The sequence below is a fragment of the Lontra canadensis genome, unplaced genomic scaffold (genome assembly GCF_010015895.1).
Source record: "Lontra canadensis isolate GAN:19392208 unplaced genomic scaffold, GSC_riverotter_1.0 scaffold32, whole genome shotgun sequence".
NCBI classification, from domain to species: Eukaryota; Metazoa; Chordata; class Mammalia; order Carnivora; family Mustelidae; genus Lontra; species Lontra canadensis.
The window spans coordinates 10,885,275-10,908,298 of record NW_022631026.1 but is presented as its reverse complement, the minus strand read 5'-3'; the positions used below and the strand labels follow the sequence as shown (position 1 = coordinate 10,908,298).

The window sequence follows — 23,024 nt, the reverse complement described above, 5'->3', positions numbered from 1 at the left end:
AATATAGTATAATGAAAGCATGGGAAGGAGGCTCTGGAGATAAGGCAGGGCTGGGTAAGAAAACTGTCGTGTCCTAGCTGAAGACTCTAGACTTCATCCAGGGCATGGACCAGGCGTAAATTTTAATAATGTCAGGTACTGACATTGTCAGATTTTCACTTTCAAAAGATCACTTTGGTGATGACGGGAGAAGGAGCAGAAGGTACCAGCCTGGGGACAGGGAAACTCCAATGTGAAGACCATTGCAACATCTTTTATTTATTTATTTATTTATTTATTTATTTATTTATTTTTGAAATTGAAGTGTAATCAACATGCCATGTTTAGTTTCAGGTGGTAACATAATGGTTCAGCAGTTCTGTACGTTATGGGGTGCTCACTGCCCTAAGTGTAGTTATGACCTGTCACCGTACAGTTACTGCACTGTTACTGTACTTCCTGTGCTGCACTTTTCAACCCCGTGACTTGTTTATTTCATAGCTGGAAGTTTGTAGCTCTTGAACCCCTTCACCTGTTTTGCCCATCTCCCCTATCCTTCCCCCTCTGGCAACCACCAGTTCTCTCTGTATTCATGTGTCTGTTTGGTTGTTTTGTTTTTTAGATTCCATTTGGTATTTGTTTTTCTCTGATTTCTTTTCACTTAGCATAATACCCTCTAGGTGCATCCATGTTGTTGCTAATGGCAAGATCTTATTATTTTTTTTCTGGCAGAGTAATAGTCCATTGGGTGTCTCTACCACAATCTCTTTGTCCGTTCATCCATCAGTGGACCCTTGGGTTGCTTCCATATCTCGGCTATTGTGAATAATGCTGCCGCAAACATAGGAGTGCATATATCTTTCCAAAGTTTTTGTTTCTCTTGGGTAAATGGAATTGTGGGATCATATGGCATTTCTATTTTTAGATTTTTGGGCACCCTCCATGCTGTTTTCCAAAGTGGCTGTGCAACTTTACATTCCTACCAACTATGCAGGAGGGTTCCCTTTTCTGCACATTTTCTTTAACACTTGTTATTTCTTGTGTCATTGATACCAGCCATTCTGACAGGTATAAGGTGGTAGGAACTCACTATGGTTTTGATTTTCATTTTCCTGAGGATTAGTGATAAATGTCTTTTCCTGTGTCTGTTGGTCATCTATATATCTTCTTTGGAAAAATGTCTATTCAGCTACACTGCCTGTTTTTTAATTTCTTTTTTGGTGTTGGATTGTATTGAGTTGTTCATGTATTTTGGTTATGAACCCCTTATCAGATAATTCATATACCAATATCTTACCCCATTCAGCAGGTTGCCTTTTTGCTTTGTTGATAGTCATAGCAGTGTCTTCAGGGAGATGATAATGGACCAGGGTACGGCATCAACACCAAAGTCATTCAATTTGTGATAATTATTATAGTATAGGCATGTATACTGTATCTATTTTTTTAAAGATTTTATTTATTTATTTGACAGAGATCACAAGTAGGCAGAGAGGCAGGCAGAGAGAGGAAGGGAAGCAGGCTCCCTGCTGAGCAGAGAGCCCAATGTGGGGCTGGATCCCAGGACCCTGGGATCATGACCTGAGCTGAAGGCAGAGACCTTAACCCACTGAGCCACCCAGGGGCCCCTCTTTTTCTTTTTTTTAAAGATTTTATTTATTAGAGGGAGAGAGAGAGAGCATGAGCATGAATAGGGAGAGGGGCAGAGGTTGAGGGAGAGAGAGAATCTCAAGCAGACCCCCAGCTGAGCAGGGAGCCCGAGGCAGGACTCGATCCCAAGACTCTGGGTTTGTGACCTGAGCTGAGGTCAGACACTTAACTGACTGAGCCACCCAGGTGCTCTGTATGTGTATGTTTTTATAGTGCATCTTTATAAACCTCTTTTGAGGAAAATCCATATACTACTTAACGTTTTTTTTTTCCCCCCACTGAATCGCCTAGAAAAGTTCCTTAGAGTATAACCAGTTTTTGTCCAGTATACCTGGTCGAATGAGGGATTTTTAATGCTACCTGTATATGTAAAGACTATGAGACATTGATGCTAACGATGATCAGATGTTAAAAATTCTCATGAGGAGGGCGCTTGGGTGGCTCAGTTGGTTAAGCCTCTGCCTTCATCTCAGGTCATGGTCTCAGGGTCCTGGGATAGAGCCCTGAGTCAGGCTCTCTGCTCCACAGGGAGCCTGCTTCCTCCCGCAACCCTCTGCCTGCCTCTCTCTGTCAAATAAATAAATAAAAAATCTTAATAAAAAGTTCTCATGAGGAGAATAGAGAAAAACAATTTTTAATCACCGCTGACCCAGGGAAATATGAGAAGTTTTATACATTAATTTTGTAGCTTCTAAACATGTTGAATTGAAATAAATTGATGGATCTTAGACACAGCTTAAGTTCTTTTAACAGTGTCATGGTGATGGGGAAAGAGACAGGTTTATGTAGTCAGATCTTTTGAGTTCCCATCCAGCTGGATCTGGGGAACATTACTCTATCTTCTGAGTCTTCCTCACTGTATAATGGGGAACAATCATCACCACTATATAAATAGAGATTAATTTTAGAATGTTTTTAGACACAGATAAAAAATCCAATTAAATTGGCTTAATTGACCAGAAAATTTACTGGCTAATGAACTGAAAGGTCCAGAGGTGGGGCTGACTTCAGGGTTGGCTGACCCAGCAGCGTGTGGTCATCAAGGAGCCAATTTCTCTCCATTTCTGTTCATTGCTGTCTTACGGTGTTAACTTCATCATAGGGCTCTTTGCTTCAGTGTGATGGCTGGAAGTAATTGGGGCTTCCTAATTCACATCCAGCCAGAGAGAGTGAGAAAGCTTCCCCACAGGAACCAAACAGAAATTCCAAGTTTCCTGCTGATAAGATCACCCCCGAACCCACCCTTGGGGCTCTGGTATGCCAGGTGCTGAACGGCATTGATCGGGATTTGCCCAGATTAGTAATCACTGTGCGGAGAGGAGTGAGATCCACTGGGTCCCAGAGCAGCCCTGAGTGGGTCGTCTGTGGATACACGGCCAGCTCTTGGTCCACGTGGTACTGAGTGGCTATAGGGTGGATGCCCGTGATATCTGGAACCTGGACCCTGAGTAACTGTGGTGAGGATTAAATAAAGTAGCACATATAAAGATCTCGGGGCAAGTAGATGCACAAGGATTGTTCAGTTCCCCTTCTGCTTTGTGTTGCTCTTTCTATTTTATTCTTACTTACAAGGTACAAAAAAATGTTGGAAATTTTTTTAGTCCAACTTCAAAGCTCTAGCAGATGGTTTTGGTTTTGAATGACCTTCTGTAGTTTTCACTGTTGGGTTAGGATCTGGATTTTCAAATTCACCTTTGGCTTTGACATAAATTGAGTGGCTCTACTTAAAATGATCTTAAGTACAATTTGTATTGTGTAGCCCATGCATGCATAGGGTAGGAAAAGATTTTTAAATGGAAAATGTGAACGAGTGCTTTTAGATCTTGTTAAAACCTATATATGCACAACAGCAATGATGGTAGTATTCATTACCGATCACAGTAATATTTCATCTCTTTTCGAACATTCTTCATGCCTTTCTCTATTAAGATAAAGGTGACCTTCAAGCTATTGAAAAACTTAGCTGATGTCATTGCCAAAAGTGAATGGTAAAAAAGATGGGGCTATTCACACTTGATGAAAAATAATAATACTTCTGTGGTTATTCTATGAGGCAAAAGGCAGAGATAAAGTGGCCTCTGTCCTGTGGTATTCATTTTTATTATATAAGCAATTGATAGCGAAAGCAAAAAAGCAAAGTTATAACACTGATTTTCTGTTAAGTATATAACTGAAGGTGACAAAGCACGCATTCTTATTTTTGTGATTGAATATCTAAACTGTATTAAAGCAAAATTTCTAAGACTTCTCAATTTTCATTTTCTGTTGCATAATATTTAAGATACTGTTTGTAATATTTTATATTTGTAATTTAAAAACAGTGCTTAAAGTTGTGCCTGGGAGGTGCTGTTGGTTAAGCTCTGATTCTCGGTTTCAGCTCAGGTCGTGATATCAGGGCCATGAGATCAAGCCCCATGGGCTTCTACGCTTAGCAGGGAGTCTGCTTGAGATTCTCTCTCCCTTTCCCTCTCCCCCTCCCTCCACTCTCTCTCTCTCTCTCTAAGATAAATACATCTTAATAAAAAAAAAATAAAAACAGTACTTAAAAGTTATCGAAGTAGTGAGAATAAAAAATGAATGAATGACCTGGGTCCTGTTCTGAAGGATCCCATAATCTAGTAAGGAAAGCAGACATCGAAATAAAACATATATGCGGCAGTCAGTATCCGTATAGAAATTAATAGTGTGCTATTGGTAAAAAATTAAAACAAAATTTCTTCTTTAATGGAGTCACTTAAATCTAACTTGGGCAATTTGATACCCTGTTTGTGGCCTCGACGTTTGTTTGTGGCCTCGACGTTTGCTGGCCCCGCAAGTCATCCTGTTACTGTTGGAGCCGCTTTGCAGGCGTTTTCCAGACGGAGTCATACCCACTAGTGAGTCCTGTAGTTAAGTGTTGTGATCGGCTTTCAAAACAAACCAACCAGAAAGACTAGACTGTAGATTCACATCAGAAACTATCATTAGGCCTCTCACTGCTGTGGGGGTTGTATTGTTTCAGGAAACTTTTGTTTTTACTATATTCATCTATAGATACGGATACTGAGTTTTGCTACGCAGTGAGCTCCTTACTCTGGGTCTTGGACAAAAAGGTTTGGAAGCTGCTGGGCCCGCTGATGGGTACCTGGCTTCATATATTGGGCCGGCGGGGAGTGCATACCGGGGCAGCTAGCCCAGGACAGCATGTTGATGTCTTAGTTCTGTTACATGTATCATCTGAATTCAGCACTGCTGCCTTCTTTCATTACTCCCTTCCCCAACCCCAACCTCTCTGGGCTCTTGCAGTGACCTCCTTACTGCCCCTCAGTGGCCGTCCCGGGAGCCACTTGCAGCCGTAGCCCATGGTCACCGTCAGCCAGTTGATTGGGTCCTTCGGCAATGTCAAGTCCCCAGAACTTGCGGTCCCGGGTCACATGCTTCCATTGCCCTTAGAATTAACTACGAGAAGCTTTTGCAAAAGATAGGTTTCTTCCCACCAATGCCAGCGCCTTCCTTAACCCCACATGCAGAGTCTTAAGTCTAACAAGGGCTCCGGGATTTTCATTTTTGCAGTAGTGCTCAGTTATTGCGGTGCGGGTGGTCTGAAAATCACACTTCGGACAGCAGTGTTCAAGATAAAGGCACCGGCATAGCTGAGTTCTTGTGAGAGCCCTTTCCCTGGTCCATGGTTGGCACCTGCTCCCTGTGTCCTCAGAGTGAAGGGACAGGGAACTCTCTGGTGTCTCTCTTAGAAGGCACTAATCCTTTCACAAGGGCTCTGCCGTCATGACTGAACCACCTCCCAAAGGGCCTGCCTACTAATGCCATCACTTCCAAGGGGGTAGGATTTCAGCATATGAATTTTGAGGGGACACAAACATTCAGACTGTGGCCCTTGATATCTAAGATTTTTTTAAATCATAATTTCAAATGGGTACAAAGGATGATGTAATTCTCTGTCTTTTAAATATTGACATTAAAGCAGAACTGTTACATAGCTTTGTATCCGGGGTAATCCACAATAACAGTGATTTGTTAACAACCACCATTTAAAAAGTATAAGAACCTTTAAAAAGTATAAGAACAAGCACATCTTTAGCAGTTAGAAAAGTTGCATCTTTCCTTTCTCTCCAACGATTTGTATGTTTCCTCTTGTCAAAGAGAAACTAGCTGGGCACTAGTTAAAGGCAACAAAGACAGATTTTATTTAGTGATAACTTCTGCAGCAGGAAGGACAGGGCTCACTCCTGGAGTTCAGCTTCTCCAAACAAAAGGCAGGAGACTTTCAGTGCTGGGGTGTGCCAAAGGATGGGCCCAGCCTGGGTGGGGTGGGGTTGGTGCGTCCATGGACTGGGGCATCCATGTTTGATGATTGACACTGACCCGGAAGAGAAACCGGCTTCTGGGGTCTTTATGACAGGAGATAGTGGTGCGCGTTGGAGCTGGGTGCTCGACCCTCCCACAGGATCCGGAGCAAGGGCAGGTTCTCTGAATGTTTGCGTTTCAAAGAGATACTTCCAGGTGATAAGAATTTAAGAAAAAGAGTAAGAACTTATTCTGTATTGAGTTATTGTTTCAGTCATGCATTTGATCAGAACAACACAGATATGTTAACTTTTGATAAACAAGAATCCTAAAATTAAAATTGTGTTTAAAATATACCTCTTAATGAGATACATGGGGCTTTAAACGTTGCTTTTTAAATTAATTTTTGTGCCCTTCAATGAGTGTTACGTATTGCTAGATTGAAATTGCATTCTACGTCGGTTCTTTATATTTTTATGGGTATGAATATTTAAAAACCTTGTTCACAGTGGTTGGGGAAAGAGTTTGTCATAGGAGTGCCTCTCAGGTGTCTGCCCTCCGTTATCAGCCAAAAAGTCACATCATGATCTATGGTTAAAAATTATTTTTAATGATTTATCAACTGACAATTCTATTAGATCTTTCATAAATTTTATTGAAAGTACAAGAACTGGAAACCTTGTGACATGAAATAAGAAACTCATTATCTAGTTCTTGGAGTCCTGTCACACACCAGTATTTTCGGTTGTCCCTTGTTTTGTGCTCTGGAACTTTCTAGACTCCAGGACGATGTGGCAGTCAGATTCAGGAAGAGTGTGATGCACGTCTGTCTTATATAAGGGGAGCAAGGCCAATGTGAACGGCGAGCTGAGAAAGAGAATAGGTTTGACACCTTGACCTCCAGAATGTTCTCAAGATCAGTTTTAGGACAGAGGATTTGGGTAAGGTGAAGATTTAGAAATGGATTCCCTTAGAACCATCTACACTGCTCTACCCTTCAGAAAAGCTTTGTGTTGTGCTGCTGGCACACGTACCCCAGCTGAGAACCACTAGCCTAAAGGAGAAAGTGTAAGTTCCTCCCCGTGGCACCCCGGGGACCCCAGTCCCCGCCCGCTTTGCGTCTCTTCCCCCGAAGGACAGTCTTCTGCCCAACCACACACACAGTTTCCGTTCCGGCCGCCACAGGCTTTTCCTCGCTCCTAGAACAGTGACTGTCTGGGTCTGGCGTGGGAGTTAGACTGGAGAAGGAGGCGTCTAGCCTTTCGTGGCAAGTGGTTTGGGTGGGGGGCTAGCCACGGGGCATCAAACTCCTGGGATTGTTTGCTGTTTTTCCAAAAACGCTTCTTCCTTTTTCCCGCAAATACACCGTTAGCTGCTGCTGTGCACCCATCCCTCCGCTCCCCTTTCTTTGAGGCAGCAGCGAGCTGCTGGGTTTGGGGGAGGGGATTCTGAGGGTATTCTAGAGTCACAGGCACAGAACACTCTCTTTTATAAAAGCCTTTTTAAAGTTCTCGGGCTGCTGTCTCTGCCTGAAATCCACCCCACCCGCTTCGTCCACAGGAATTGTGCTCCGTTTTCAAGTCCTGGTTCAGCTTTTACCTCCCTTCTAAAGACTGCCTTGCCTTTCTAAGACAAACTTCTTTTTCTTGATGCACCCACGTCCTTCGTTTGTACTCGTTGCATTTTATAAGCGCTTATCTTTGGGTCTGGCTTTCCCAGGATGATGGATGTTCTTCCAGTGTACGTCCTGTGTACGTCCTGTGCCAAGGCCGGGGCTGACATATGGTAAGTGGGGGAGTGTCCGTGCTTGAAAAGGAGGAGGGAGAGATGGAAGATTCTCTGTCTTCCTCTCCCTCTGCCCCTCCCTCTACTTGCGAGTGTGTTCTCTCTCTCTCTCAAATAAGTAAAATCTTAAATTATCTGCTGAGCAAAATTGATCAGCTGAAGGAAGCTGCAGATGAGGAAAGCTGTCTTGGTGAATTTTGGGTCAAGCCGTCACCTGAAAATGATAGTACTGATCCTGTCAACTTCTGCTTGAGCTCCTTCCCCTGGCGCCTTCCCAGACATGGTGGTGAAGCCCTGTCCCATCAGCCTGACAGACAGACCCTCCGTGAGGTCACCGCTGCTGGGTTCCTCCCCATCCCCTGACAGCCCTTCGCACGCACACTCCGTTCCAGCCAAGCCAGCCGACTCCCAGCTTCCCCTCTTGCTCCTCCGACCTGCGGCTCTTGGAATGCTTCTCCAGTCCTCATGCCTCCTCACCGCTGAGCATTCTCCTCAGGAGGGGCCGCTGTTGGCAGGTGTCTCCCTGCCTCCCTGCCTCCCCGCCTCCCAGCCTCTCACTTCCAGGCAGGACCAGGCTCCCTTTCTGAGGCCTCTACCGTGCCTCCTCCTCATCCTATTGCTGTTCTGTAAGGATCACGCTGCTTTGTCATGTCTTCTCTCTCTCTTTCAGCCTAGCCTTTCCCTTTCCCGGGGGTGGGGACCTGGTCTAACTCTGTGTCGCCAGCCCCCTGCCCAAGGCGACTGTACAGCATGCGTTCACCAGGTGTGAATCAGAGCAGTACGCGCCAGTTCAATGTCCTTGTGTCTCTCCTGGGTGGCCGCGCTGTGCCGATGGCCTACTTCGGGTCCTGGTTTGTTCCTTCGTTTGTTTCAGGTCCTTTAAAATATCCTTTTGCAATTTTAGTCTCCAAAGGCCTTCTCACGGGAACAGGTCGTTGCCAGGTCCGTGGCAAACTGGAGTCTCTCGGCCCAGTCCGGACCACAGGTTTCTAGGGACGCCCAGAGAGCATGTCACTTCACTGTGCTTCTCAAGGTTCTCTTTCCCCTCCTCTGTTGATCAGAGTTGAGGGATTTAAGAGTCATTTTCTATTTGTCTGCCATTGCTGGACATTGTTTAGGTGCCAGAAATACAGAGATTTTAAAAACACAGTTTCTGGGATGCCTGGGTGGCTCAGTAGGTCTGCCATCTGCCTTTGGCTCAGGTCATGATCCCAGAGTCCTGGGATGGCGTCCCGCATCGGCCCCCTGCTCTGCGGGGAGCCTTCTTCTCCCTGTGCCTGCTGCTCCTCCTGCTTTATGCTCTGTCTGACAAATAAGTAAAATCTAAAAAAAAAAAAGAAAAAAAGCACACAGTTTCTAGCCTGGAGGACCTCCTTGTTTAGTCAGGGAGACGTACAAGTACCTGGATGATTTGAATGTGGTGTAATTCTTCTTTGATAGAGGTAGGCACAGAGCGCCTTAGGAACGCCTTGAGTGTTTATGACCTTGGGGAAGAGATCATGTCAGGGATGCGCCCAGACGTGTGAGCTCGGAACTGACTCTAAAGGCACAGATGAAGGGAGGCTTGAAAAAGAATGATACTTTTTACTCCGATACCTACAGGTTCATATTTTTCTTCAAAATAAGATTCTTCGACAGTGTGTTTTCAAACAGGAACTGAATAAGGCATTGCTATAGAATTGCAATCCTCAGTGTACGTGTTGCCTTCTGTGGCTTCTAATTCCTGTACCTCAGATTCCGTAACCAGCCTGGCACTCAAGGCCACTTACGGTTTATTCTCAATTCTCCTTTCCAACTAGAACTGTTTAATATTGTAGATCAGGGGGTCAACCAGCCTTGGCCCACGGGTCAGATTCAGCCCCCTGGCTGTTCTTGTTATAGCCCTTAGCTCTGATTTGTTTTTACATCTTTTTAAAGGATTGTACAACCAACCAACCAACCAACCAACCAAAGACTGTGTAACAGAGACCGTTTGTCCTGTCAAGCCAGCATATTTTCTACTCTTTCTAGCTGCAGTGCCCCCTAGTGGTTATACATGTATCGTATACCACGGGTTCCCTCCTCCCCCCAACTCTGCTTCTGCTCTTCTTCCTTTTAAAAATGGGGTCATTCATCCATTCATTCACTTCCGCATTCTACAGATTGGGCAGTTGTTATGAATGAGCCACCATTCTGAGTTTTGGGTTCTGGGATATAACAGTGAGAGACAGCGCATGGAGACATAACATGTCAGTTCTGAGGAAAAACTAACACAGGGCAAGGGGAGAGAGAGGGTTACTGGTTAAGGGTGCAGGGAGGGCTAGCTTTTCTAGAGTGGTCAGGGGAGGTCTCTCTGGTGGGGTGGCATTTGTGCTAAGTCCTGAGGAACAACCGTGAGGATACCTGGGGAACATCTTAAGCAGAGGGACCAATGTGTGGAAAAGCACAGAGGGACTGCACGGAAGTCTGTCTTTCTGGTGTGGAGCAAGAGTGTCAAAGAAAAGGGAGGAAGAAGGATTAGACAGGGAGGGTGGAGCGAAGAACAAATCCTAGCGGGCTTTATAGGGCTTTGAAGGCTGAGTTTTTACTCCTAGTGAATTGGGAAGCTGTTAAATAGATTTGAGCAGAGGAATAACACGGTCAGATGGATGTTTTGTAAAATATCACTTTGCTTCTGGGTAATGCTGGAGTACCCAGTTTGCCCGAGGATCACAGTGGCTTAACACAATGAAGGTTGATGTTCCTTCATGCTTCTGACCCAGTGAGAGACTGTAAAGGGCTCTGCCACAAAGCCGCTAGGCATCCAGGCTGATGGAAGCTCTTCCGTCTCGTGTTGGTGCCATCTGGGACCTGCACCGTGCGGACTGCCGTGGCTGGGAGAGAACGGAGGCTTGGTAATGATGCGTGGGAGTTCTATCTTGCCTTGGCTCAGAAAAGAAATGTGTCTCCTCTGCTCAGACTTCCTTGGCTGGAACATGGCTCATGGTAGCTGCAAGGGGATTGACAGCTGTGGTGGGGCCCGTGGGATGCATCTTTTGGGTGAGCACTGTGCTCTCTGCCCTGTCAGGAGACCAGTTAGAACCAGCGCAGTACAAGAGAGGCACTGTGGCTTAGCCCTGAGGGGTGGCCTTGGACGTGGGGGAAACTGGGTAGAGTCCGGATGTCCTTCCAAGGTGGACCTAGTAAGATTCGTGGCGATCAGGGATAACTCCTCAATTTCTTCCCTCCCCACCATCTTGTTTCTTACACTAAATTTGATTTTTTTGAGCCTGGCTCATGTTTTCTCTCATTTTTCTACGGGGCCTATAAAATAGGTGTTGAGTACATACTTACTGAGTACCAGAACAGTTTAGCCACTTAAGTTTATTTTACAAAATCTACATTTTTAAAAAAATAGTTACTAATTGCTGTCAGGGAATAGTTTTACAAAATCTTTGATTTCTTGTTATAGAAATATGTGTATGAATGATGTGTTAATGCCATGGGCTTCAAAATAGAAGGTTTAAAATAAGAGTACTTTGTGGCTGCTAGAGTCAGTGGAGAAACTGCAGTTTTTCACCCTGGTGGTACATTTTGTCAGTCTTTTTGTCTTTTACTATTTGTTTTCTCTATCATGGAAGAGTTTAAGGAAAATAAGTCTATTAGGTTTATTCTGTGAGAAACTTGTATTTTTTTTTTCTTTTTTTAAGTGGGCTCTGTGCCCAGCTGGAGGCCAGTACGGGGCTTGAACTCATGACCCTGAGATCAAGACCTGAACTGAGGTCAAGAGTTGGTTTCTTAACCAACTAAGCCACCCAGGTGCCCCAAAACTTATACTTCTTAGTCTCACCCTATAGTCTTTCAGTGACAAACCTGTGTTTATAAAGAGCAAAAAGCTTAAGTGTCCAATGAAGCAAAATGCCCAGTCCTTCTATCCTCTGTCATTAACATCACTCTGCCTCTTGTACGGGCCCAGCTCCCTCAGAAAAATTAATTTAGGGTTGCATTTGTTTACACTCTATATTCTTAGTAACTGTTGGGTTATTTAGTTACTTTGAAAGATTATTAAAAATAAGGGGTGAAAAGACTTTTCCGATAACATTGGTGATGAGGTCCAATTATTTAAACTCCCAGGAAATTCACTTGCCTCTAGTGGCCATTCTTTGGCCGTTCCATAGCAGGTTCCAGGAAAACACAGATGTCAGTGTGAGGCCTAGACTCAGTATTGCTGGGCAGCTGGAGGCTCCACGCGTAGAAGCAGGTGCTGATGCACTTGGCGGTTGGGGCAGATGGCCTGCTGGTGGACGAGCCCGTCTGAAGAAACAGATGAGTCCAGGATGACTTGGATGTGTCTCAGTGTTGAAACAGGAGTTGGAACGTGCCTTGCCAAGAAGAGAGGAGAGAGCATTTTGCTGAGAAAAGATACCTAGTGACACCAGGAAATGATGAAAAATTGGGGTATATGGAGCTTAGAGTGGGGCTATAATTATATCTGAGACTAGAGGAGTAGCTAGGAGCCAGCTCGTGGAAGTCCAGAAGTACCGTACCAAGGGATTTCCCAAGCTTATGAAAAGGTTTTTTTTCTAGAAGGGATTACATGGCAAATTGATTAGGAAGAGAAATAAGACTGCCTGGTAGAAGGTGGCCTGTGTACTCTATCAGTTGGTCACATTACAAGTCAGCTTTAATTTGTTGACGCTTATGGCGGGTAAGGCATTTGCTGATTATTCTACACATGATCTCATTTAAATTCTGGAAATGACGTTGTAGGGTAGACGACATTTTTCACATTTCTCACATGTGGTCAGGTTGTCTCGTCTCCCATCAGTGAACGTGAAGCAGGGCCGAGTGCTCTTCCTCCTCACCGGCGGCTCCGGGTGGCTCACAATGGCACATTAAACCTTCGACAGCCAAGATCGCATCTGGACCTGTCCCGGGACACAGAGACCACCCGTTTCTCCCAGGACGCTGCTCCCTGGACGTGTGAATTGCCCGCCCTATCCCTGCTTTCTTGCTGGTCCGGGGTAGAAAGTCTTCCACGCCCCTCGGTCAGCTAGGAGAGAAGACATTTGGGCAGCTGGTATAGCCAAATCGACCCCAAACCCGGATTTCTTGAGGATACAAATATGAGTGAATAGAAAGGAAGGGTTTGTTCCACCATATTCTTACTTGTCTTTGCTCCTGTAGAGCGTCCAGCCAGCGCACACCCAACATCTCTGTCAGAGCCTGTGAGGAGGGGGACACGGAGAAGTAGGAGATGTGTGATGTGCAGGGAGAGGGCAACCAAGGCACTGGGGCTGGCTTTTACTCTTGTCACTCACTCGAGGAACCCCACCGTATCCCAGAACCTCCCTGGGGCTCAGTCTTTCCATCCACATGATGGGCAAAGTCAGGAGGGCTATCCAACCATGAAAGTTCTATTATCTTCTGTTTCTCCACCACAGAAAAGAGTTCACAGTGTATGCGAGGGAAGAGAAAAATGTGAGGGATGCTTGCCTGTCAGTGGGGGCTTCTGATTTTGTCGTATGTCACGAGTGGTTGGAGGTAGCAATCGGGCTACAGAGTTTACTGGAAGCTGCATTTGCAGGGCACACACTTAGTTACAGTTCAGTGGAAATCATACTTTCCTAACGTCACTTTTTACCCATATGAATATGGGGTGAAGAAAATGTCAGTCATCTGCGTTATACAACATGGATTCTGCATAGAGTGACTTGGAGCTGCTGGGAAATGCGAGGTTGGGAGGGGCTGGCCTCCTGGCATGGTCACTGACGCCATGTTGTGATGCCCGTGGCACTTTTCAGAATAACCAGAGACACACAGTAACTGATTTTTAAGAAATAATAGTGAAGATTTTGTCCTGGGACTCTGTTTTTATTTTATTTATTTGAATTAACACAACATCCTTTGACTCCTGCATCCATACAAAATGACTGTCACATATCAGAATTCAATAAATACTTGGTAGGTAAAGAAATGAATATGACATTATTTTAGAAAATTTGGGAAGTTGAGAACAAAATTGCTAATAATCCCAACATGTTAACATTAAATCAGTAATGTGTGTGTGTGTGTGTGTGTATGTGTTCAACTGTACACACAGGTTAGCTTGGACTTTAAGCATGGCATACACCATTTTATGATATCTGATTCCTAAAATTTAACATTCTATGATAAGCACTTTCCAAATTGCTGTCCTGGTTGCATAATTCTGATTTTATTTTATATATTTTTTAAAGATTTTATTTATTTACTTGACAGAGAGATCACAAGTAGGCAGAGAGTCAGGCAAAGAGAAAGGGGGAAGCAGGCTCCCTGCTGAGCAGAGAGCCCGATGTGGGGCTCGATCCCAGGACCCTGAGATCATGACCTGAGCCGCAGGCAGCAGCTTAATCCACTGAGCCACCCAGGTGCCCATAATTCTAATGATGGCATTATGTTGTATGTAATTTATCATAAGTTAGTTACCATTTCTTTTATTATCAGACAATTAGATTGCTTTTGAGTTTTTATTTTATAGTCTTCTTCCAGTTAAAATCTTCATGCCTATACTATTTTCTTCTATTTAATTATTTCCTTATAATAAATGATCAGCACTGGTCATTGTGGTTGTAGAAATGACTGCTCCTTTTCTCACTGTAACCAGTACTCTGTTTGAACTCTGGTTTCCTCCTATCACCACCTACTTTTGCATATTAGCTTAGCATTAAAAAAAAATCTGTATTTTCTAATTTAATAGCTCCTCTGGTCCCTCATGTTGTTGTTCTCCTCAGTGAAGGAAAGCTAATATCACATAAGCCTGTTCGCCGGTTAAAGTCGTCTGCTAACCTTCCACTTTGGTTCTCTCTGCCTCTCTACTGTCTCACGAAATACGCCGTCTCTGATAGCATGGGGCTGGCTTGTCTCACTGGTCCATTCCCTTTTTGTGTTGCAGCTGTCTGTGGAAGCACGGAAGGCGATGACCGAGAAGGCTGTTCAGACAGTCAAACATTTTATTGAGAAGCCGCGGAAAAGAAATTCGGAAGACGACACGCAGGAAGCCAGTGACTCTAAACTGACCTATGCGGATGCCCTGAGTCATCTGGAGAAATCGCTCGCTCACCTGGAAACCCTCACCCACAGCTTCCTTGTTTCTCTGAAGACTAGTGAGCAGGTAATGAAGTGAAAACTTGGTCCCCGTGCTCACTCGCTCAGAGAACCTAAGCACACGCTTTCATTTCTCCTTTCAGGCCGTGTTAGTGCTTTTGCTAGGGTTTGCAGTCTTGCAGGTGTCTTTGAAGATGGTCCTCAACCCTTTGTCTTTTAGCTTCTTTGGTCTGTCTTGTTTTGTCTTGTTCTATCAGTTTTCAGTTCTTTTCTGTCTTGTTTTGTCTTGTTCTATCAGTTTTCAGTTCTTTGGAAAGGATTTGAGGCCACTTTATGGGGATTTAGTCTCTGGCAGGGAGGAGGTGGGAGTGGTGGTGGTGGGGGAGTCCCTGGAGTTGAACCCAGGGTGGGTGCCTGGGGGAGGGAGCAGTCACTGAAGCTGAGGAACCCTCAGGACGGCCGTTTGCAATCCCGACGAGCTGGTAGGCGTTTTGCTCTCTCAACTAAAAAATGATAGATTTTTTTTTTCTCCCTCATTTTCAGAAAAATTCAGAAAGAGCCATCCATGCCTGCTTCAACAGGTTTCTTGTAGTTCTATGCACTTGTCTTTTTTTTTTTTTTCTTAATTTCTTGTTTTCAATGTCATTTTATTATTGATAAGAAATTTTTTGGCTAGTAAAATTTTTCCTACTTGGTTTCCAGTTGCAATCCTCGTGGTGTCTCAGAAAATGCTCTCAGGAGAGTGGGGAGCCACTGCCCATGAGCGGACGGGAGGCCCAGTGTGTTAGAACAGCTCAGGGAAACCCTCTGTAGCTTTTGTAGCTTTTCCTCTGTACTGTCGCAGCCAAGAGAGTTTTAGCTCTTCTTTTCCATAACTGAGAAGTTGACAGATCCACCCGTAAGTGGTTTCATATAGGTGAAAACAATGTTTAGATGTCTAAGTAATTTTGCATTTGCCCCTTTAATGTGGATGGTAAATGAAACCGTAAGTGGCCACTAATCTCCCTTTTCTTTTTCTCAAACCATACATATTGATTGAATTGTATTCTTGGCTTGTAAAGAACTATTCCTGATAGAAAGATGGGTCAGTGGAGAGCAGTTCAGATAATGAACAAATAGAAGGCTTCAAAATTTGTATGAGACTCATAAATGCCAAGCCCTCATGGAAAAGATGATGGGAAGAATTCAAAAGTTTGATAGCAGTTTTATTTCATTTTGTGTTTTTCAGTGCTATCAGCCAGTCTAATGAATCACATTAAATGATGTACAAGCAGTAGAAAAGGCTTTGCAGGGAACATACTGGCTTTACCAACCCGGATTTTATCCTGCTGACATGTACGGTGCTAGAATCCGTAATTATGAGAACTATGGTAAAATTGGAATTCTTCAAGTAAACGTGATTATACTTATTAGTATAAAATATTAAATACTTATCTTATTTTTTAAATTAAATATACTGTGCTCAAATCTGGAGAATTGTCATTCCTCTCCTTGGAACAAGTATTGTCTTTGAGTGACTAGAATAATGGATATGAGGCCAAGGGAATCATTAATGGAAACAGCCGTTTGTTTCAACTAGGCTGTGATTTAAAGCTACCAGTGGCTGCTTGCAAATGACGTTCAGTCAGACCATGGATGGTCCAAGACAGCAGACTCCTGTGAACCTGTTGTACTTTTATTCGGGCGCTTTCGTAGCAAACACTGGAGATCACTTTCAGCCTCATACATTTGTCCCTTTTACAGTCAGACCTTAATTTTAACCTCTTTTGTTATACACCAGTGAAAGAAGATTCCCCTGGACCCTAGGTTTAGTGCAGTCTTAATTAGAGGCCTTTATCCAGTGTAGGCTCAGGTCCCTCCTGCTCAGGACGGACACAAACAGCTGCTCTGTTGCATGCACAGGCACCTTCTTCTGTTAGAAGTTTCACTGCAGAGAGAAGAGTAAAACGAAATGTCCTGTGCCCAACTCCCAGCCTCACCAGGGATCAGAATGTGACTTCTCTTCCTGCATATTTCCACCTACCCTCACCCCGCCCCCATGGATTATTTTAAAGAAAATCCCACTTATTGTTTTACTTTATCCATAAATACTTGCACATCTTTTTCTTGAGGATATGTGGAAACACACCACATAAAAAAAATTAAGGGCAATTCTTTTTTTTTTTTAAAGATTTTATTTATTTATATGACAGAGAGAGACACAGCAAGAGAGGGAACACAAGCAGGGGAAGTGGGAGAGGGGGAAGCAGGCTCCCCGCTAAGCAGAGAGCCCGATGCGGGGCTCGATCCCAGGACCCTGGGATCAGGACCTGAGCTGAGGGCAGACGCCTAACAACTGAGCCACCCAGGCGCCCCAACAGCAATTCTTTAATGCCATCAGCTATTCAGCTAAATGTTTGGATTTTACACGGTGGGTCTGAAAGACTAGAGAGCGTCTTCAGGATAACTTGAGAAACTACACACACCCTGGAAAGCATTTTTAACACTGAGTGACCGTCAGTGTTTGGTGTGATGAAAGCCAGTAGCTCGTGGCCTGTTTTCGCACATTATTTGTTGTCACATTTGTTCTTACAGACATTATCAGAGGAGCGAGCGGTGTGGCCCAGGGGCAGGGAGATGGAGTCTTTCGGATTCTGACCCCCATTCCCCGAATCACTGGCTGTGTGACTTTGGGCATGTTACCGTACATCTTTGGTTTCCAGTTTACTTTTCAGTAAAATGGAGCTAATTAAAACTCCTCGCAGGATTATTAGGAGTGTTCAACTAGGTGACACACGTGTACCACTTGGGTTTGCGCAGCAGGCTCTCGTGGGTCTGAGCTGTCATGTGGTTGTAGCCTGGTCACAAAGACAGAGAAACTAACACTTCATAAGCTTTACTTTGGACCTGACGTTGTGCTGGAGGCCTGACTTCTGTATTCTCTCATTTAATGTTCACGACACCTCTAGTCGCAAGAATCTCTGTCCTCACCCTCATTCTGCAGCCACGGAAGGCCCACAGACTACGGACTACACTACAGGCTGAAGCAAGGATCTGTCCTCAAGCCTGGTGTCCCTGGAGCCCAGGCTCTTACTAACCACTGCCTGTTCTTCAGTGTGGGTTGGAGAATCTTCTAAACGTGGCTTTTACTGCGTGATGTAGACCCACTGGGTTCCTGTTTGATTCTCAGGCATCGCATGCCTTGTCTTTGCAGGAAGTGCTGCGCAAGTATGGCGACCTCTATGACCTCTCCCGGTCAGAGAGAGAGAAAGTTCATGACCAAGCTGTGGCCATGTGTCTAGACGGCCTCCCTCTCGGAATGATTGAGCAGCTGCTGCAGGTGGCCGTGGGCCCTCTGGACATCTCACCCAAGGACGTGGTGCAGAGCGCAGTAGGGAAGATCGTGTCCACGTTGAGGTAAGCTACAGGGGTGATGGTTTGCCAGGAGTAGCGCTCATTTCACAGTAACGAAGAAGAAATTCCATGTGTGTAGAAGCATTTTATAAACAATGAAGTACTTTATAAAAGCGAGAGATGATCGTGAGATCTCTCAGACTCTTGGGTCTTAAGAGATCTTGAGAATGGAGAACCATGAAAATGCTTCACCACTGGCATTGCGTGTAATGTGTCCTAAAATGAACTCCTGTCTGGCCCCACTTCTCCTCCAGCCCCAGCTAATTCTTGAAATAGGGAAAGGCCAACATGGCCCGTGCAGGAGGTAGCAGAATGTCAGGCCATCTTGGGAACCCAGTTGGATGTTGGCCTCTTGCCTTTTCTACTTCCCCTGCTTTTGTAGAGGCTGCAAAATGGTTCCCAGAAGCTCCCCCTGAGGTAGACAAGGCAAGGCTCACCACAGACTGAAGGAGTTAGACATCTGCTAAGTGTCTCTGAGTTTTATTTACCTGCAGTTAATGGCATGAGACCAGCAGTTGCGAAGCTCTGGCTGTGTCAGTGTGCCCGTGACTTCCTGGGAACGCATCCGGGAGGGCTGGGGAAGAGGGGAAAGTTAAACTCCGAAGAGAATGAGGCATGAGGTGCTTTCTGTGAATAATGCAATTAGGCTGAAAGATTTGGTTGTGTTAATGTATTCTCCTTTTAAGCCTTCTTTGTAATTCTGCATTGCTCTTGAGGAACTTTTTGATTAAATGCATGTCAGTTTTCCACAGCCGAACTGAAATCAAATGAGCCTTTATCAGTTTAATTACCTCAGCCTCATACAGTTTTCACCTTAATGATCTGCGCTATCTGGTAATTTGAGAGAGAGAGAGAGAGAAAGAGACAGAGAAATAAAATATCATAACATTTTTGAAGAAATAAAAAGCGTCAAATTAATAAAGCTTTGTTCTATTATTAGCTTATTGTGTTTTGGTGGTGGCGGCGACTGGAGAGGCCCCTGCTTGCCTCCCTCGGGCGACGACAGACACTGGGTGGCCGTATTTTGCATCTTTTGATCCATAGCTATCTTCTGATTGTTTCTTAAATCAGGATTTAGATGAGCCTCCCAAAAACAAACATTTTGAAAACTTAGTGCTTTGACGAATTTAGCTTATTTCCTAAAAAATTACACATTGTTATGAATAATTAAAATATGATATGATATTTTTACAGTCATAAAATCCTGACATAAATTATACTTCTCTCTCTTTCCCTGCGCCCAGTTCCATCTGTAAAGACAGCTCTTCTCTTATAAATGTTGCGCTGAGCACACAGAAGACGTTCAATAAATGTGAATTAAATCTTTCTGCAGTGGGAGCCAAGGGAGCTTCAGGACTTCAGCCACCTCCTTTTCAAAGGAAAAGAAATTGCTATTGATGGCATCCATAACATTTACCTTCTAGAAAGTTAGTACAATTGAGTAGGCCTAGAACAACAAAGGCACGTAACGAACTGAATCCAGCAGTTGATTTCAATCCTATCACTTAAATTATTCACTAAAACTTATTTTCTCCTCTTGCTTTTTCAAAATTCAGTGGCATCCTAGACATACACATTTGTAAAATGGGCATGATAATAGTACCTCTCTCGTAGACTGCTGGGCACTAAATAGTAGAATGTATGGAAAGCACTTGTACCCGGTAAGTACCGCGTAAATACTAGGGTGTTTTTTTTTTTTTTTTAAGTCCATCTGGAGAATTTAGATGATGATATATTTAATGCTTCAAAATAGCTTTGACTGTCCATTGAGTGTTTTGTAAATGACAGGAGGCAAGTAGATTTTATTTTCTTGCTAGGAAAGGGAGCACGTATTAGACCAGGAGCTCCTCAAGGGCAGAACACATTTCATTTCTGTATCTTTAGCACTCGCAGACGCCATACACCCGGAGTGGCTAGGAGCCAGCCGCGTCCTCTGCCGGAACCCAGCTGGGAGCCTCTGGGTGTGAGCGCCACGCTGCTCCCCGAGGCCGAGCCCTCTTCTGAATCGGTTCTGTCTCTCTCCCTTCACAGTGGACACAGTGCTGACCTCGGTGGCTCGGGGGACCCCCTCCAGGTCCTGGAAGGCGTTGTGGCAGCCGTCCATGCCAGTGTGGACAAGGGGTAAGCCTAGCTCCGCGTGTGTATGTCACCCCATGGCACCCCTCAGAATCTCAGGACTGCTTTGAATACCACTGTTCATGACTCCGACAAGAACAAGCAACCTTTCTAGGCGGTTTTGAAGGAAGAGCTGAGGACTTTCTGCCTGAGTGCGTCTGGAGTCATTGTTTCTCCAGCTGTCCTCTTACCCCGTCAGCTCTAGCGGGACACTCCCAGGGCCTTGTTTGCTGGGGAGAGCATGGTCTCCGCCCACCTCCTTCCGCATGCAGTTGGGAGGGGGAACTGCTTTGAGCTGCCTGGGAGAGAAGGGATTCACATCTCTAGGAGGTTAGCGGGACTGATGAAGGAAACTTTCTGAAGTATATGTGTTATTATTATTTTTTGAAAGCTTTATATCTGTTAGGTCCGCCTTGCCCCAGGAATATGACTATACAGGCTTTATAAGTCTAGAAAGGTGTGTGTCTCTAATGCCATTTTAGAGACACACACTCTCTAAAGTGACAGAGAGATCACAAGTAGGCAGAGAGGCAGGCAGAGAGAGAGGGAGAAGCAGGCTCCCTGCCGAGCAGAGACCCTGATGCGGGGCTTGATCCCAGGACCCTGAGATCATGACCTGAGCCGAAGGCAGAGATGTAACCCTCTGAGCCACCCAGGCGTCCCTCTAATGCCATTTTTTAAAGCTTAAATTCAATTAACTAACATACAGTATATTATTTGTTTCAAGGGTGCAGGTCTGTGATTCATAAGTCTTACACAATACCCAGTACACAGCACAACACGTACCTTCCCAGTGCCCATCACCCAGCTGCCCCATATCCCCACCCCTCTCCTCTCCAGCAACCCTCAGTTTGTTTCCTAAGATTAAGAGTCTCTTATGGGTTGTCTCCCTCTGGTTTTGTCTTGTTTCATTTCTTCCTCTCTTCCCCTAAAATCCTCTGCCTTGTTTCTTAAATTCTGCATATCACTGAGATCATATGATAATTGTCTTTCTCTGATTGGCTCATTTCAGTTAGCATAATGCCCTCTAGTTCCATCCACTAGATCCAAAGATGTGGATCTTTGCAAATGGCAAGATTTCATTTTTGTTGGCTGCATAATATTCCATTGTATATATTCTACCACATCTTCTTTTCCATTCATCTGTTGATGGACATCTGGGTTCTTTCCATAGTTTGGCTGTTGTGGTCTAATGCCATTTTTAGAAAGAATTTTTCATTCAGGTGCAGTAATAGTGACAGGAAGAACAGCAACCACAAGTTGTGGTTACGTATTTGCCAAAGTTTATGACATCTTTCATGTGTCTGATATCCATGTTGTTCCTGTAAGGCCTCGCCCCAATTTTCTTATTATATTTTTTTCAAATAATCTCTACATCCAATGTAGGACTTGAACTCATGAGCCCAACTACCAACTGAGCCAGCCAGGCACCCCTGTTTTCTTTTTTTGATAGGAAATATGATACAATAATAATGAAGAAATATTTGCGGAAACACTTCATAGTTCATTCAGTAATGTACTTGTTTTCATTTGCATATTACCTTTCATTATGGTGCAGGTACACATGTTTTTATATAGCTTCAACCAAAATTCATATTCTTCTTTTATTTATTTGCTGCTGTAATTCTTCCCATTTGTTTTTATAGATTTCCTCGTGATTATTTCTTTTCTTTTCTTTTTTTTTTTAAAGATTTTATTTATTTATTTGACAGAGAGAGATCACAAGTAGGCAGAAAGGCAGGCAGAGAGAGAGAGGAGGAAGCAGGCTACCTGCTGAGCAGACAGCCCTATGCGGGGCTCGATCCCAGGACCCTGGGATCATGACCTGAGCCGAACGTAGAGGCTTTAACCCACTGAGCCACCCAGGCATCCCCCTTCGTGATTATATTTGATGGTTGCGTGTGTTGTTGCCATTTTCCAGGAGGCCTTGCCCCAGGTCATAGGCCGGGGGAATGGAACCAGGATCCTGGCCAGGCTCTGAGTCCTAATTTAGCCACTCAGATGCCTGTACAGGGCATTTCCATGTTTTGCTTCGTGCTTAAGTGGAGGAAAAGAGGATAAGCCATATAGGTGAATCTGGGAAAGCATTGCAGTCAGCCCTCTACGCACTCACCCTTCTCTGTTGTTCTAAAACCCTTGGCTTTGGGGTCTCAAAGTATAACGAAGCTGTTTTACACCTCTTATTTGAAAGTGGAATGAAATGATTTCTGTGTTCACTGTGTGTCATACCCCTGTGCTGCCTCATGAGGAGTTAGATATGGGGAGGAAATAGCGTCACCCCTGAGACGCTCAGAGGCTCACGTGGAGATGAGCCTTCCTGGAGCTCTAGTTGCCATAGGACCGGGGGCGAGTTCTGTACAGGGAGCAAGGTGGACGGGGCGGTTTATTCGGTCTGGGGATGGCAGGGCAGGATACCCAAGGGGTGACATTGGTCCTGGTCCATGAAATGGGAGTCAGTGAGGAGCAGGAGCTGGGGAATGGTACCCCAGGCGGAGGAGGCGGCCTGCACCCTATGCGTGCAGCAGGGAGGGAGCAGGTGGAGACGCTGTATGGGAAACCCTCAGCCCCGCTCCGGCGGTGCGTCCGGTGTCGCTGTTCTGGTCCAGCCTCTGCCTCGTCCGGTGACTGCTGTCCAGCCACGGGATGACACGATCTGAACTGGCAGTAAGCCCCCTCCAGTGGGGACATGGCTAAAAGATTAGAAGGCAGTATTCTTCTTAGTGAATTTCCAGCCAGAAAACATAGGGGAATCCAATTAGGATTTCTCACATACA

General features: G+C 44.7%; 1 protein-coding gene across 1 annotated transcript in view; it reads left to right on the top strand.

The window, feature by feature from the left end:
• NBAS (NBAS subunit of NRZ tethering complex) overlaps nucleotides 1-23,024 on the top strand; it is a 316,364-nt gene that overhangs the window by 246,730 nt on the left and 46,610 nt on the right. Inside the window, exons 45-47 of the mRNA XM_032866873.1 lie at nucleotides 14,591-14,809; nucleotides 17,936-18,138; nucleotides 20,167-20,256. Of these exons, the coding sequence (XP_032722764.1) occupies nucleotides 14,591-14,809; nucleotides 17,936-18,138; nucleotides 20,167-20,256 (512 nt within the window). The remainder of the gene's footprint in view (nucleotides 1-14,590; nucleotides 14,810-17,935; nucleotides 18,139-20,166; nucleotides 20,257-23,024) is intronic.